This window comes from Aythya fuligula, chromosome 7 (genome assembly GCF_009819795.1).
Source record: "Aythya fuligula isolate bAytFul2 chromosome 7, bAytFul2.pri, whole genome shotgun sequence".
Lineage (NCBI taxonomy): Eukaryota > Metazoa > Chordata > Aves > Anseriformes > Anatidae > Aythya > Aythya fuligula.
In genome coordinates, this window is record NC_045565.1 from 9,836,146 (window position 1) to 9,853,551 (window position 17,406).

At 43.0% G+C, this 17,406-nt stretch overlaps 1 protein-coding gene across 1 annotated transcript; it reads right to left on the bottom strand.

The window, feature by feature from the left end:
* Positions 1–747: 747 nt before the first annotated feature.
* Positions 748–17,191, bottom strand: RGR (retinal G protein coupled receptor). Its single transcript, XM_032191593.1, is given in 10 exon segments — positions 748–1,056; positions 1,968–1,987; positions 1,990–2,080; positions 3,616–3,733; positions 4,250–4,403; positions 12,114–12,134; positions 12,137–12,234; positions 13,689–13,777; positions 13,780–13,834; positions 16,954–17,191. Coding segments are annotated over 10 exon segments (879 nt in total). The 5' UTR covers positions 17,043–17,191; the 3' UTR covers positions 748–912.
* Positions 17,192–17,406: the final 215 nt, after the last annotated feature.

Genomic DNA, 17,406 nt, shown 5'->3' on the forward strand with positions numbered 1-17,406 from the left:
GTTTAAATATATATTAATTCCGATCATTGTAAAATAAATGGCTTTCTAATTGTTTAGACTCCTTTGTCACAACTGACTCAATGATTGCTCTCACTCATATAGAGCCCAGGGGAATTTAATAGCAGATGTGAAGTTAATTTTATTCCTAGAACATTTTTAGAACAGAATCTGAGACCAGATCTCCCTTTAGTTTTTGTTCAGTGACTGATAAAAATATGAATGCTTCAATGATGGACTGTGAGCTTGTTGATTGTCCTGGTAAGCAGCAGCTGCAAAATATGATGGGGTTTATTGTGTGACTAAGCTGAATGTCACACACTAATTCACCCGAATGGGAGCCAAGCTAATATTTTTTATTGGGGTAAAATACCCACTGAAGTGTTTTGATGGAATTAGGATGGCAGATTTGTTGTGGAAATTTGGGAAATCCCATTTTGGGTACGTTGAAAATGCATTGTTCACATGGATGAGCTATTTAAACAGATGTGGTGTAATTCTGGATACTCCTTTAATCTTTTAGTAATCCAGACATTACCATACGGACAAACTGCACAGACTGATTTGGGGAGGCTTCACTGGATAAATGAATACCCTACTTCAGTTAATTTGCTGAGCTCTTATGTTGTTCTATCAGGGAAAAAAAAAAAGCACTTTCCAGCATACAGTTTATTTGCAGTGACATACAAAATGAACTGATGGCAACCAACACAGGCTTAAGGCAGCTTGTTTGACAAGCAGCTTGTGATGGTTTTGGCAGTTATCCATGGGGCTTCCTTCCATTGCTGTAGCCAATGCACGGCATTTCCAATGTGGAACTACCTTGGCATGTACATATCAGAACGCACACGGGTTCCTCTACCACGTTGCTCTCAGCGATGTACCTGCGTCAATTTGGCTTAGTGCTGTAATGGGTTATTTGGCTTTGTTATCAACCTCTGCTTTCTCAATCTTCTGTCCTGTGAGGAACTGCCATATTCCTCCTCTGTAGTTCTCGTTGCCCAGGGCATATACAAAGGCATCCACCATTGGCACCGTCTTGGCAATAATGGCAGGGATCTGTTAGGAGACATGATATTTATTAACAGGAAATGTACTGGGGAGCCGATGGGCTGATTTCATCCCAGGCTCAGTTTCCATCTGTCAGACAAATACCCTTCTCTGATGCTGCCCCTGGAGGGATGAGAGGTAAAAGTAATTTTGGTAATTTGAGCCCCTTAACCTAAATGGAAGGACATTGTCCCAGGAAAGGACAGTCTCTGGGAGAGAGAAGTTAGGCCAGCATCGCCTGAAACCAGGAGATTTCAGCCAAGAGTGAATACCCATGTGTGCTTAGGAGGAGTAAAAGGTACGCCATAGACACCTGACAGATACATGGGCTAGTATTGCTAATATGTTTTATGTGGGATTCGAAGTACAGCAATGTGGTTAGTGAGCTGAAACTGGACTGATGAATGAAAGCTGAAAGGTCCCTTGTGATATTAGTGAGTCCCAGAGGCAGCCTCAGAGTCAATACTTGGAGGAAAGAAAAGGGGGGGGGGGGGAAGGAAGCACCATAATCTTAAGAACGATCAGTTGCAGCTTCCCTTAGGAGAGAAAAGAATTATATTTTAAAAAGTCTCTTCAAAACTAAAAATTTTAAGCTGATATTTGACTCTGGGAAGAACACAAAAAGCTTCTACAAATCATGAAGAAGTGTAGGCAACAGTTCTCTGACTGATGAAGGAAAAAAAATAACTTCCTAAAATGTAGTTTGATCAAAACACTAATTATAATGCCAATTATATCATTGTGCTTAGTTGTTTTGCCTTGAAATGGTAGACTAATTGAAGGCTTTGTGCAAACAATCTACTTGTAACATGTTTTAACAAGTGAAACTATTAGTGTTCAAGTTAGTATTGCTTCCTGGGAGTGGAGAGAAGAAAGTGAGAAGAATGCCATTTGAATTCCCTCGGGTGGCATAGACATACCATTCGGTACTTTGGTGAATGAACATCACATTTTCAACTGCTGCATAGAAGCATAAAAGGCAATAGGGTCCCCAGCAAATGACCAGTGTCTTCAATGGTAAACTGGTGTTAAACTGGAAAACAAGAGCAACACATTCTTTTGTTTCACAACCACACACTGCAACAAGTGGATGGGACAGACCCTGTGAGACCCTGCTGGCTTGTGTCCAGCAGCAGGAGAGCATCACCAGCAGGGACACGCGGTATCGTGGCTGCTTTGCTGCCAGGTGTAGGAGGTGTGTGAGTACAGGTCCCTTCGTGCCAAGGGCTGTCTGTGCAGCCAGCCCCCAAACCTGCCCCTGGTGGGGACTGGGGGAGGCCAGGCATTCCTGCGCCGAGGTGACAAAGCACCTTATGGTTGCCTCAGTTAAATCAGCGTAGTGCTAAGCAGTTATTGCTGCTGGGGGGGGGGGAGGGCAGCATGTAAATTTACAGATAAACAGATAAAAAGGAATGATGTTTTGTTGACTTTTTAGAGGGTCTTGCAGACACACAAACATGAAGCCACTGCCACCGTGCACCAGATGGATGTCAGGGAGTCTGTGTCATATTAGGATTCCTGTGCCCTTCATGCTAGGGCCTTACCCATGCTGTTATTGGCCAGCTGTTCCTAAGTATCGTGCAAATATTGATGAATAGGGAGGTGATATTTTCAGTCTTACATTTTCTGCATCTTAACTATTCTGCCTCGTAACTAGGCTGCACAACTGCAGCATTATTATAAGAAAAATCACACCATTGCAAAAACTCACCCATAAAAAGTTATAATAATGAAACTTAAAAACTTATAATAATGAAAACTGTCATTTGTTGGAGAAATATGTAGAGGGCACGTGTATATTCCAGACAACTTCAAACCAGTCTGCCTGCCTGTCTCTTTGCTGTTATAATGTCCCCAGTGAGAACTGACAGCCCTTACTAAGTACAGGGGTTGGGCTGTGCCCATCAGCCATGCGTAGCACCCCAGACTGCACCTAAAGAAACAACTCATATAATCACCACATTACATTCCCATAAACCTGCCACACCAGAGCAGTTCCTTTGTTTCCAGCTCATAAAGATTTCTGAATTTCCTCAGCCAAGTGTAAACGTGGCACGTTTAGGAAGGCCCTTCTCCCCACAAAGCATATCTGTGTTTTCTTCTGCATGGCTTCCTCAGCCGTAAGCTAAGAGCCTGTAGCAAATAATGATCCTTTCTGAGCAGAGTTTCTCTAGATAGATATTGGTGTGGTATTAGCATATACTCTGTATGTCGTGTGTTAATTTTGTGAGCAGAATGGGGCTGTTGTTGATGGAGGCGAACCTTTGGGGTCACTACTCTGACTGCCTCCTCCAAGGGGGGCTCTTCTCAGCACTGGGGCAGGAGAGATGTGGTTGTCTCCTGCCAAATCTAGAAATCTCTAAGGATGGGGTTTCCTTGAGCTTTCTGGGAGGCCGCATGCCCTACTGTGCTACCCCCCAACTCGAAGTACCACTAAGGAGTTAAATAGCCCAGAAGGAGCTGAGCCAAAGCGTCTGGGAATGAAGCTGTGTTTTTGAGGACCTTCTCCCCTCTGGATGCATTTCTGTTTTAGTAAGGCAGTTGCAGGGGCTGAGAAAGCTTTCTTACCTTATGGTGACCAGTTTTCTTGAACTTCTGGTGAATGGACTGATAGGCTGTCAGCATGATGAAGCCCGGGATTACAAAATTGAAAATGGACAGAGCGAAAAGGAACGTGATATAGTTTCTGGAGAGGGTTAGAAGGGAAGAAAAAAACTTTGTTAATTCCTCCCTAACGCATCTCCATAAACTTGCTGTTTACTTATTCATTCACTTATATTTTTAAAATTGCCAAAACCAATTTTATAAACACACTTTAGGTTCAGCATTTGCTGAAGGTGGGCCGTACTGTTGCACGTGGGATGGACAGGATTGCAAAAAGTCACAGCAGGTGCTTGATTTCCAAACTCAAGCACCCCTCCTCAGACATCAGGCCTGGACTGCATAAAAAGAGCCATGCAGAGCTGCAAGTCCTAAACCCCCAAAGGTGCAGGTTATAGATGACTAAGGAGGAAGGGAGTAGCAAATACCCGAGTGCCAGCTTCTCCCACAGAGGAAGCTGCCTTTGGCCATCCCTGCGTGCTGCCACATGAGAGGAAGCAGCTTCGGGTTGTGCCCACCTTGTCCCAGCACGGCGCTGGGTGGCAGCTGGGCTCTGCTGTGCCCTGAGACCACCCCCTGGGGGCCCTGCCCCAGCCCTTACCTGTCCCCTTTGCTGTAGTCCAGCGTGCAGCAGGTCCGGAGGGGCTCGTAGCCATACTCCCCCCACCCCAGCAAGGGCATGATGGACCAGAAGGCAGCAAAGAGCCAGGCGAACACCATCATGGAGATGGCTGTGCTCCACTGCAGCTTGCTTCCTGCAGGAAAGAAAAGGGCTTGGGAAGGAGCTCTGCATGCCTGGCATAAAGGCACCGGGTGAAGCTGCCCGGCTCTGTGCGGCGGGGGCAGAGTCCCAGCCTTTGGGATATTAAATGTACTCTGTTCTAAAAACGCTGCTTGTCGATATATATGTGAATGTACATGCTCAACCTGACAACAGATCCTGTTCTAAAAATACTGCTGGTGAAATTACTTTGCCCTTAAGATCATTGCTTAGCCTGGAACAGGAAATGAGAAGCTCAGCATCAGTAATTTTTTTTTTCTAATTTCATAATACAAATTAACACTTGTGCCCATCTTGTCTAGTTCCATAAAGTACCACTGGAATAGGTCAATGAATGAAATGCAAGATTGGAAGCTTTGGACACAGGAAGTATTTCTTCATGGAGGAGGCAGGCAGGCTTCCCTGCTGCTGCAGGACATTTTGTTAGGCACGCTGCCTGCATGCAGAAAGGCCTGGATAATTTTGTTATCGGGGCTGACGTCCATCATCGTGCCTGGGCTGAACAGCCCGTGACGCCAGCTGTACCAGCAAGGAGCACAGTGCCTTTGCCCACTACTCCTTTCTAATCAAGTTTCCCATTAGAGAGAAGTAATGATGCAATTTTCACGGAGGCTGGGAAGCAATCTTCTCCTCTGCCCTTGACAGCAGCATCACGCCAGCAGGCCAGGAAGATTCAGACTGGCTCTGACCTTTCTTGGGAAGGTGAGGTCCTGGAGGCGAGGTGGAAGCAGGGGATCAGCCCGGCCACCTGATCGGACGTGGGTGAGAGGGCTGCACATGCTTAGGACTGGTGATGCTCATAAGGCGGCAGCCCCAGGAAGGACTGCAAACCCTACAGCAGCTATTTTGGGTTGTGCTGTCCTTGCTTGTTTTAAGGAAGAATGATAAAGTAGGTGTCTTAGTGAAAATGCCCCTTTATAGGAATGGTGATTCTACCTCTGTTCTTACTCATATAAGTGGGTCTAATAACCTACTTATAAACTCCAGAGGTTCTTGAAGGAAAAGAGGGGTTTGAATGGCATTAAAGATCAGCTTGGAAAAATGGGTGCAAGCGTTCCAAAACTAGTTCTGAGAAAGAAAGGTATACATGTTGCAGTTTAAATAGAAAGGAAAAAATAAAATCCTTTTTATTAAATACTTTGTTTTGATGTGGTAGTTAGTAAAAATCTATTGATGTTTTTAGTCATTTAAGCATTTTTATAATTATTTTTGATGATTAATAACAATTAATACCTGTCTTTTGATTCCTACATAGAAGATTCACTTTGGCTGTAAAGGTTCAAATCATGGTTTGTAATATTGACATAATGCGATTACAGATCACATCTGTTTAAAAAGGAACAGCTTCTGATTTAGGGGACTAGACATTTGAGTCAAACTTTTGAGAAATTTGTAATTATTCTTAGCCTCCCACTCCAACAAAGCAATGTAGCATTATGTGGCATTCATTCAGAAACTGCATCTTTCTTAGGTGTATATTCAAACAAGCATGTTAGTGTTGTAACTGATCTCAGTTCCATTTCCATTTGTGTTCTACATAATGGTTCTCGTAGCTTGGCTTTACACAGTTGTAACTGGAAATTCAATCAGGATGCAGCTTATTACATGAGCTCTCGGGTTTGTTTTGTGCTTTACACGTTCTAGCAACTTCTTAAAGGCATTATCAAGAGCAGCTAAAGTGAAACCTGGGTCTAAAACAAGTGTATTTAAACCAAGTTCATTGCAAAAGTAGCTTTATTGTTTTGGGAATACGATTTTGTAAATGGTAGGCCTTCTTGGTAGTCTTTAAAAAACCAGCAACAGAACATTATTATTATTTTTCCCTCAAGAAGTCCTATAAAAAAGTTAATGGCAATTATTTTTCATTGTATCTTGCAGCAGAACTTTGCTCTCTCTGCACCCCATCCTTTCATTTTGTGGACTATCACAAACGTCTCAAAATATGATGGGCCCTGACTGAGGCACTGCAGTGTCTCTGGGCTCTAAACACATGGCAGGACCTTGGGGATCTCTGCTTTGAAGGAAAAGATCTTTGCACTGACAAAATTTGCCCTCGGCTGCTTGGACAGTGTTGTGGTGCACTTAAGGCAGCTTGGGGGTGTCTACACCGCTAGAGGGTGAATGATCCTGCTGCATGCATGCGTTGTGCTGGGTACCTGGTGGAAATTTTACCTTCCCCGCTGCCACCTTGCACAGAATCACAGGGGAAGCTCTTGCTCCACCAGCTCCTGCCACCTCTGGCATAGGTCGTGGTGCTCAGTCTCTGGGTGCCACGTCTTTCCTCTGGCCCCAAGTGCCCCCTGCCGGAGTGCATGTGGGCAACAAGAAAGTTGTGACGTCTCTTTCTGAAATGTCTTTTAAATATTTTCTATCAAGAGGGGCTTTGAAGAGGATTTCTGTGTTTATTTTTTCTATATTTTAAAATACCCATACTCAGGCTGGCTGTGTCCTGTCTTGGTAGCTAAAACTGTGTGGACATACAATTAAACAACCTCAATATTGTTTTAATTTTTTAGAGTGTGCTTTGCTTGGGAGCTCATGAACTACTACTTTCAGAGCAAGAATGGTGAAATTACTGCACTCGGTTCACATGGCAAAAATGGCTTCTGAGAGGGCCGGCAGCAAGAGCATGTCGAGAGCAGTCTGGTTGCTCTTGTACAGAGCAGGCCATTGCTTTACCTTAAATGCCTTTTGTGGCCTGATAAAATTCAGCATAATAGGCATGTAGATCCTAATTCAGTTAAATGTGTATATATGGAGTTCAGCATATGCTTAAAGATATAATTCTTAATTAGGGCTCAGTGCTAGCAGTCTGGTCCCATTAAGGCTAATCGCTCTTGTGCTTTGGCTTTCTCTCCTTGAAAAGCAAGAGGGAAGTTTCTCTTTTCCGTGCAGAGAAATATTAACAGGGGGTTTTAAATGTTTTCTGTAAGATTGCTTTGGAACAGAAAGTGCTCTTATAAACAAAACGGAATTGTTAAAAGATTACTAAAGTTGTAATGGTAAAAGCTTAAATTTTAGAAAGTGCTAGATAGAGCGTCAAACCTTAACACTTTTGATTATTCTGCCCGGTCTTTAGTGATATAATCATGAACTATTTCTCCATCTCTAGTCTGTGGGGACATTTATGAATTTAGATTTTTGGAAGATTTATAAATTGGCCAAACATTAAGCTGATTTTCACAGAAAGAGCAAAAAATACATCTCTGACACAGTGGCTACCTTTCAACTAGATTTCAGACTGATGTTCAAAAGGAATTTCTCAAACAAAAGGTCAACAGGATTTTCTAAGATGGAGGGGAAAAAAAACCTTTTTCTTTGTTCTTGCAAATGATTCCATGTAATAGCTGAAATATTCCAGAACAATACAGCTTGTGCCAGACTTCAAGCATGGCATGTATCCTTAAAATCAGGGAAATTTCTCAAAGACAAAAATATCTGAAACAGTCTTAGAAGGAAAAGATTTATCAATCATAAATGAGACAGATGTTGGTACCTACTTCATCTGCACTGCAAAAAGCGCCAGGGACTGTTGCTCACAAGTATTCATTTGTTGTAGGAATAAGCAAGCTGCACTGCATAATGGCTTCTTTTGTGCATATTATTAGAAAAAAACCTCTTTAAAATAACTTAGTAAAGGGATTTTTTTACTTTTTTTTTTTTTTTTTTTTTGGCTGTGATTCTCCATGACTATAAAGCAGTCTTGGCAGTTATCTTCTGCTTCAGTGAAAATGCAAGACCAGTATAAACACTGGCATTTTGTCTGGCAAAACTGATGCAGGTGCAAGTCTAGATGAAGAAAGTGTGACAGGGTGGCTGCAGCAAGTGTGACAGGGTGGCTGCAGCAAGTGTGACAGGAGGTAAGGGCTTGCTCCTAATCCAGCAGAGCTGACAGCTGCAATTGAAGCAAATGACAGTTTGCTAATCTTTGAATACTTGCTATCACAACCTAGATTTCTCTGGATGTTCAGAATTAGATAAAAGCCTGCTGCAATCCTACTTCTTGTAATTGCATGCTGCTGCAAAATCCCTCTTGTCTTTTCTTTTGTAATATTGAAAAAAGTACTGACTTAAACCACTTCAGTTTTTCCATTTCCCCCTAATTCTAAAATGCAAATGTAAAATTGTCAAGATTTTTTTTTCTTTTCTTCCTTTTAAAGTCCTACGAGGAGCAGCTGAGGGAGCTGGGCTTGTTCAGCCTGGAGAAGAGGAGGCTCAGTGGGCGACCTTATCGCTCTCTATGGGTACCTCAAGGGAGGCTGTAGCGAGGTGGGGGTGGCCTGTTCTCCCACGTGCCTGGTGACAGGACGAGGGGGAATGGGCTTAAGTTGAGCCAGGGGAGTTTTAGGTTAGATGTTAGGAAGAACTTCTTCACTGAAAGGGTTGTGAGGCACTGGAACAGGCCTGCCCAGGGAAGTGGTGGAGTCACCATCCCTGGAAGTCTTCAAAAGACGTTTAGATGTAGAGCTTAGGGATATGGTTTAGTGGGGACTGTTAGCGTTAGGTCAGAGGTTGGACTCGATGATCTTGAGGTCTCTTCCAACCTAGAAAATTCTGTGAAATTCTGTGAAAACTGCAACCATTTGCAGTGGCAATGAAAGGAAGAAACTGCCTTGGGATCCTTCCCACCCCCTCCAACTTGCTGACTCAGCTGCTGCTCTATTGCCAAACAAACTCTGTGCCGGACTGAAACGGCTTCACCAGAGACATGACTAAAGTTCAAACCCTTCAAACTGCCCTGACTTTTCCCTTTAATTGCCTACATTAATTAAATCTTCAGAGATTTTTGTAGTCCTCCTTGCTGTGAAAGTAGTATCTCATAGTCCTTTAGAAGAAAATTATTTGCTTGACCAGTAACTTGGAAAAAGGACGGGCCTGCTTTCAGGCTACCTGTCTTATAAAATGCAGATGCTGCTGTTCTGGTTATGAACATACCTTTGGTGTGAGATAACCCAAATGGGATTACATCAATTTTTAGCTGTTTTCTCTGTACTGGTTGGATATTAAAATAAGATTTCTTAATATGTTATATGTATCTAATATTTTAACTTAATAAATAGCCCTTTTAAACCAAAGCCCCCTTTAGGGGATGAAAAGAGAGTTGCCCAGCATTGTTGCCTAGGAGGAGAGAGGACATTTCCAAATGTCTCGAAACTCTAACTTCTCTGTCATATCTGATGATCATGTTGTTTTCTTACATGTTGCAATTGATACCAACCTGGTTTCTGATGAATGAGCATGTGGTTATCAATAGACCCCATGGTCTGTCACTGACTTCCAAATTAATGCACCAAATTGTACCACCTTCCAAATTAAAAAAAACTTGGTTAAATTTCTGGACATTGGTGAGCAGATTTATGTTATAAGAATCCAGAATGGTTGAAAAGTCCTTTTTTTTTTTTCTTTTTTTTCCTCATCATCATAGTAATCTCTCACATTCTCATCAGCTCATTCTTCCTCAGAAATATGGATTTTTGATATTTGAGTGTCAGGCTGAGGAATGCCACAACAGAGGCTTTCTTGGAAACTCTTAGGACATAATAAAAACATTAGGGATGATGTAAGTGAGTGTGAGAAGAGAAAACAGTTCCCCAGAATGAAGGTAAAAGATTGATAGCTTTGTTTTTTCCGGAAAAGAGGTTTTGTGTCTTCTGTATAGGCACGCTGCTCACACCAGTGTCAACAAGAGTTTCATGTATGGATCGAGAAGATGGTATAGCCTGCAGGCTTGGTATATCAGATCTATGCAATGTGATTTTATCTTTCTCACAACCAGCGTGTGCCGGTTGGAACTGGGAACTGGACGGGTTACTGGAATAGCCACAGAGCATGAGATTTGAAACCACCTGTTCTTGTTTTTGCCTTTTTGTTCAAATCATCCAGTAATAGCAGCTATGTTTGGTCTGCAGTAAATAACAATTTGAGCAAAGTGAAGAAGTTTGTGCCCTCAGGATGTGTCTGCCTGTGCTCTTAATGTACTCTGCTCTTGGGCTGGAGGAATGCGTGACACAAAAGCATTAAAGGGCAATGTTGCGGAGAGTAAAATGTCTCCAAAGACATGCTTATTTTTCAGCGCTCGCTCTCTATATACAATACAGATTGCTATTGTTCTAGCTCCAAACATATTTCAGTGTCCAAAGGGGTGTTGGTATGGAATGTAGCTTACCGGCTGCGTTATTTGGGGCCTTTGTCTGGACATGAAGAAAAGCCATTTCCTTGCCTGAGCCTGAGTTCTTGACAAAAATTGCAGAACAAGAAGTTGGCAACCTCTCTGACCCTCTGCGATTATCAGATAAAACACGTTTGCTGTGAGTTCTGGGTGTGTTTTTACCACTCACTGCTTAATCAAATATGGAGGCCATGCCTTAAAGGCTGCATGAATACTAAAGGTGGATGGTATTGAAGCACTGCAGCTCAGCAGCTTATTTCCTGGCCAACTTTTACACTTTTATTTAGGAAATATTCTGTGAAGTAGTCTGAGCATCTTGTGCACTAGCACAGAAAAGGAGAACTGCATTTGTGTTTCAGCACTGCCAAAGGAACACAATGGCTTCAGGAATGGTGTGGTCAGGTGGGGTGCTCCAGGCTTCTCAGTCCTCTGGAAAGGATCAAGCAGTAGCAGAAAATGTGGAAAGCTGCCAGTTGCAGCTCAGCACCCTAATTCAGCCGAAATTTCCACTTGTGTTACATGAAAGTAACACAAATCCAGTACTGCCACAGTTGGGAGATAGCTTTGTGACACAAGACAGTGCCTGGCTATCTCCATAAATCCATATATTTGACATTCCTGTAAATCCCTATTTCTCACCTAACTCAAAATGATGTTTTCATAAGTCCACAAAAAAAGGCAAATTTATTTTCCTGTGTCAGCCTCACAGTGTAATATTAGATTTCCATTAACTGCAGCTAGGGCATCAGAGCTAGTTAACAACTGAATTGTTAAGAAAAACAAAAAACATCCTTCACTAACAGAAGAAAAAATAATATCTCCCTTCTGTTATCAGTACTTAAAAATATCTCTGCCACTTTTATTTGAAATTTGCAGGTAATTCGTTCTTTGCTTAGGAACGGATGTACTGAGTTTCAGCCTCTGCAAGGGGGCCTGGAATATAGCAAAGCCCCCAGAACAGCTCGTGCCCCAAAGTGCCTGTGTGTTGCTCAGTGGGGCTACTGCGCTCTGTGTGCCCCTTCGTTCCTCTGTAGAAGTGCTTCGCTGTGGGCTCTGTTCCAGCTGCTGAATCTGCAGGGGCAGCTCTGTGGCTACACCAAAATTATCTCGTGATTTAGTAACCTATGTGTGGCACAGAGCTCTGGCTGGTACGCAGCAGGATGTTGGATGGAGGCCCAACGTGCATAGGTTTTTCTTCAGCATGATGTGTTGGATTTGTTTAGGATACCCTACTGATTACTTATGGAAAAGGTTGAAGCATGGCAAGAGGGCAGGATTTGGATGTGATCTAGAAGAGCAAGTATCTCCTGAAAGTGGTTGGTTAGTGCCCCGTGTATGGGAACGCGTCCCTTGGAGAGAGGGTTTATTTATCTTAGACACTAGAGAGAGCAAAGGTAAACATACATATAAAATACACAGAAAATAAGTATCTGCTTGTTTGGATTCTCTAAAATCGAAACAAGCTGCTATCTAACATGCTGTGGGTAAGGATGCTAGGTAAATGATAACCCTTACTTGTACAGTAGTGATGATACGGTCCCAGGCAATGGCAGCACTGGAGCTAATGCTGGCGAGTGCTGTCAAGAAGCCCTGGAATCCATGAATTTGACAGCCGTCAGAGCCGTAGGGCCAGTACCTGTCAACAAACAAGCAGCCTGTTAAGAAAATTACAGAAATGAACAAAGGCATATTTGGAAATTGCATTAGTGGAGAGGGGAAAACTGATAGCCGGTGCACGTGCTTTCCAAGTCTGAGAAACGTTGTGAAGGACGTTACCGAGGTCAGTTTTAGGTGTCTGCCAATATTTATCTTTCCTGCAGTGCTGATATACTACCACAGCTATTTTACCTCTAATGTGGAGAAGAAACTATGACCCTGCATTTATGTGTTGGAAAGCTATTTGCTTTACATTTGGAAGTTTACATTTTATCCAGTTATCCATATCTGCAAATTTGCCCCTGGGGGAGTAGCCAACTGGTCAACATGTGAAGGTAAGTGCTCACCGCTCGACACAGAAGAAAAGCTCACAACAATTAAAACCACTCCAGATAGCAAGTCTGAGGCCTCCACATATTTTTGCAGACATAGAATGAAAAGGAACACGAGGTGGTCTCACATAGCAGGCATCTGCTGGCGTGTACCTTCAATATCCTGGTCACTCATAGCTTTTTTTTCTCTCTGCCTTCATCTAACCTGACTCTTATGCTTATAAGCTGTCAGTGAGTTGGAAATCTTCAGCAATCTCTTGTCTCACGTCTTATACAACACCGGCATAATTCATTTGGAGATTACCTCTGCAAGTCCCTTTGTGAAAAGGAGATAGCTGACCTTCTTTGGAGACTGGGAAACTTCTGCTCCCATTTTTTAACAAAAGGGCTGGAAGGGTTAAAACCAAGCTCACTTTGATGTACTGACCTCAGCTTTTCAGCTTCAGTTCAGAAAGGTATCTTCACTAACTTTAGAGTGACTTAAGTGCCTGAAAGGAGAACAAGCTGTACACGCGGTAAACCAGCTTTGAATAAGGCCTCACTGAAGTGTATGTGACTTGTTAATTGGCAAAATGTTTCATATCCATTAAAAGGCAAGTAAATTGTCACAATTCTTGAAATGTTTTGTGTTCTCTATTACAGGTATTTCCAGAGTTTAAAATATGCTAGTAAGTGGAACTATTCATCATCTGGTTTATAGGGTGTATGTTTCTAATACAGTTTGCTTATGATTGTGTGTTGTAATTACGCACTGAAATGCTTGATATGGTTCTGCCCTCTAATTAAATGACTGACATGAGAAAGTGTGGAAAATAAAATGTGTCATAACAGAATTGAACTCCCTGCACAGATCTGCATTTTTCTTTTCCACAAACTTCTAAAATAAGAGCCTTAATGGGAAGTTCATTTAAAAACCTGAAAGGCTTGCAGATAAACTTGGGGTCAGTCTGGATGTTTAGTCATGTAAATGTACAACTACTGCATTATTCAACTACTTTCTACTGTAACTACTAGTAAAGCTCTCTGTTAAATGGCTAAGCTGCAAATTTTTCTGTCGGTTCTTCTGAGCATCCTTTAGGAAAAAAAATGAAAAAATGCATACCTTAGGAAGCTGGAAAAGGCAGCGATGACTGCATTGATGCAATCCCGCAGTAGCCAGGCAATGCTGAGAACCAGCAGATTGCTGGGGGTTTTCGGAGCTCTTTGATTTTCCGGAATGAAATAATTGTCACCCCATTCAGACAGAACAACACAAGCAAGGGCTGCCAAAAACAGAAGTGCATGGCATGATTTCACTCCGGACAATGAGAAAATGATCTCACAATGCTGCTGCCTTGTATTAGCTCCTTTAGATGAGAAACAATAAATTAATACCGGATGCACCACACTTATGCACAGGAAATATAGCCACTGCTCGTTGCTCACAGGATCCTGCACGCAAGATTACGACAGTACTTTCCAGAGAGAGCAGTCATAGGTGCCATCTGCAACCAATGCTTCAACCGTCCATCAGGGATGTAGGCCAACTCATGCAGAGGCAGAAATGGTTTATAATTTTATTTTGTACTTCTGCATTTTGTGTTAATGGAGAAACCTGACTGCCAGGCTCTGTTCAAGGACCCCTGGGTCAGAGTGAGGGAGCTGCAGAGGCAGCTTCAGGGGGGCCCACAGACAGCACACGCTGCCGGCACACATGTCTGCGGGCCTGTTTATGGGAGAGAAATGGGTCGTGTTTAATATCGGTTGTAACACGCTTTTGTGTTTAAGCACAGAAATCCCTCAGCCATCTTACAGTCAGCCTGCCTCCCTTTGGGCTTCTGCCTAAGGTTAACCTAGACAGAGCTTGAATCACACCAGCTCAATCTTATTACTGCCCTTCGTCAATAGACTATACATGGAAAGGAATAAGGAATATACATGGAAAGGGAAGGAATAATCTAATTATAAAAGCAGTCCCTGATAGATTTAAAAAAAAATAAGTTAATGCTAGTTGTCAGAGAGGAGCATTCAAGCAACCCCAGCTATTCACTCAGAGCTGTTCCACCCTGAACCCCATCCTTCACTGCTTTAAACTCAAGCTTTGTCCTTTGATGTCCTTTTCAAGATGACCTGAATTATTATGGCTCTGATGAGGCTCTGACTCAACATCCCATCTCTAAGTCTCAGTTTGATGACAGGCAGTATGTCTTTTTCTTTGTGGTCTTCTTGGAAGAAGAAATGATGTAGTGCAGAAAAAATCCATATCCCCTAATTCTGTAAAGCACTGTTGTTACTTGCTCTCATTGTCTTAATTCTGTAGTTACATAAGATGGATAATTTTGTATAGTCAGAAATTCTGCTCCTACTTTAATTACGTTAATGGCTGATGGCATAACCATAGTAACAGCTGATGTGTGTCTTTCATTACACAACAAATAACAAAATATTTCCAGGAGAAATATTTGGAGCCATTTGAGGTCAGCTGTTCTCATCCCTTCCCTGCCAGCTTACCTCCCACCTGCAGGGTAAAACTGCTGCCAACTCTCCCCAGTGCTGTCAGGCCTTTAGGAGAGGTATGTTGTGGCCATATTTAGAGAAAAGCTGAAAAGTTATTACTATATTAGTTTTTTTCTCTCTCTTCCCCTCTTTTTGAAGTTCCAGGCTTTAGCGCACTCTGCTTTCTTAAAGGCTAGCAGGAGTGTACAAATAGAGAACTAACTAACTTATAGCTTTGAGTTTTAATTTTAAAACAGCCAATGTTTGACACTTTTATGGTTAGTAAAAGTGAATGCAAAGTTTTCCTCTTCCCCAGCACTTTTTTGCAAACTGCACTCACAAGCTGCAGGGAAAAAAAAAAAAAAAAAAAAAGGAAAGAAAAAAAAAAAAAGGAGACCTTCATTGCTTTTCTCTCAGAGTCTCTGAGAAGGTGAATTAATCTTTAATTATCTGGTTTGATCTTCTAAGTCAGATAGCAAAGATTACTGGCAATCCATCGAGCATGTTCAGCCTAAAACCCTACAGAAAATACCAAGCAGTCAGATTGCCCCTAGTGCTTACTAAAATGTAAATGTGCTGGGCCATTCCTAGCTGTAAGTGAAGGTTGCCAGCAGGTACTGAGCCTGGGCTTCAATAGGTGCGGGCCTCCAGCCCGTGGGTGGGCAGGTGAGGGCCAGCAGGGCTGTGGGACCAGCACCGGCCGTTCCCCAGCAGGAGCCCAGCTGCGCGCCTCCACCAGCACATGCCAGAGTCCTTGTTCTGCTGCTTCCCGCTCCTCAGTACTGAAGGGCAAGTTCACACTGGGAACCGCCAGGCCCTGCAGATGGCTTGATGGCTGCTGGCCAGGTTTAGCCCTGAGCTCTCTGTTTAGGCAGCAGCTGGCCCCTGGGCCAGGAGTAGAAGCTTCTTCTTCTCTCTCCCTCTTTTAAGGAAGAGTTTCTGGCACAGCTGTTGCAGGTTTCCTTTGCAGGCAGATGTGATGCTGCGTCCCAGCTGAGCTCGTCTGCAAGGAGAGGGCGAGCATCCTTCCTTCTCCTGTGCTCCAAATCCATGGGGTGAGCTGGTGAGCATTTACCCCCTTCTGCTAGTGCTTCTTGCTCCTTCTCTTCTGCTGTTCAGCCCCATGATCCCTGCACCCCAGCTGGGCAGTGCAGGGATACAGGGATGAGGCCCAGGCCCTGACTGGGATGCAGCTCAGAAGGGAGGCCAGTGACTGACACCGATGTATTCCTGGCTACTAGCATGTCCTTCCCTAGCGCAGTACATACAAATTCCCAATTTTGTTTGTCTCACAACAAAGTGGCACTTATTAAGAAAAGCCTGTGCTGGCTAAATTAAATGAAGACTGTCTCCTACCTCAAATTTTATTTCTTAATGCTGTAAAAGCTTTTGAACCTCATGCGCCTGTACTTCAGTTTGTTACTTTTACCCAGCAGCCATTAATTTCAGTGCTAGCAATGCAATTTGGATGTATGCTAACAGTTAACAAGCTATTTTGGATCTATCATCTTTGATTATAAAATGGCCATCACAGCCAACAAAACAAGCAGCCTGGTTTTATTGAAGGATCATGAGTCATTTCAACATCCTTCCCTGGGGAAGCTGAAATTGCCTTTAAAAGTTGTCAGCAAATTCTTGCATCCCAAATTCTCGATAAGAAAGCTAAGTAACAAGTCCTTCCCTGCCACAGGGCAGCTCTGGATGCGGAGCAGATCTTCACTGCCAACAGCTCACAGCCCACCAGAGGAACTGGTGCTGTAGCCGCAGTAACCACCAAAGGTCTGGGTCAGCATACCACAAATGCTGCTGCTTGCTTCAATTCCCCCCCCACTGCTGCCACACCAGGAATAATAGAGGCAAAAATCTTTTTTTTTTTTAGCTGAGGTCCTAAACCAAGCTTACCTTCTACCAGTAGGGCAGTGCCGATGGCAAACACTTCTAGTTCAGTGAAGCCTTCAGGGAGAGGGTATGCAGTGACCATACTTATGCAGTGACCATAAAAATGCCAGCAGATTTAACCTCTGTCCTCTGTTATAGCCGTGGGGCTGCCTTTTCCCTGGATCACTCTTCTTCCACTAGCCCAAGGCTTCTTAAAGGAGTAGCTCACATGCAGACACATGCTCATTATTATATAAAAGCTTTGGGGTTTTTACTCCCATCAGTACAATCCCTGCAAGAATGTCATTAATGATGGGACTAGCATCAACTCATACCCCTCCTTCCCCTGCAAATCTTATTTCAGGCACCAGCAAAATGAAAGCATTCATTGCAATTACAACAAGTTCTTTGTAGAGACAAGATTAAGAACCCTGTCCAGTTAATTCTGCAACACTGAAAAAGAATTA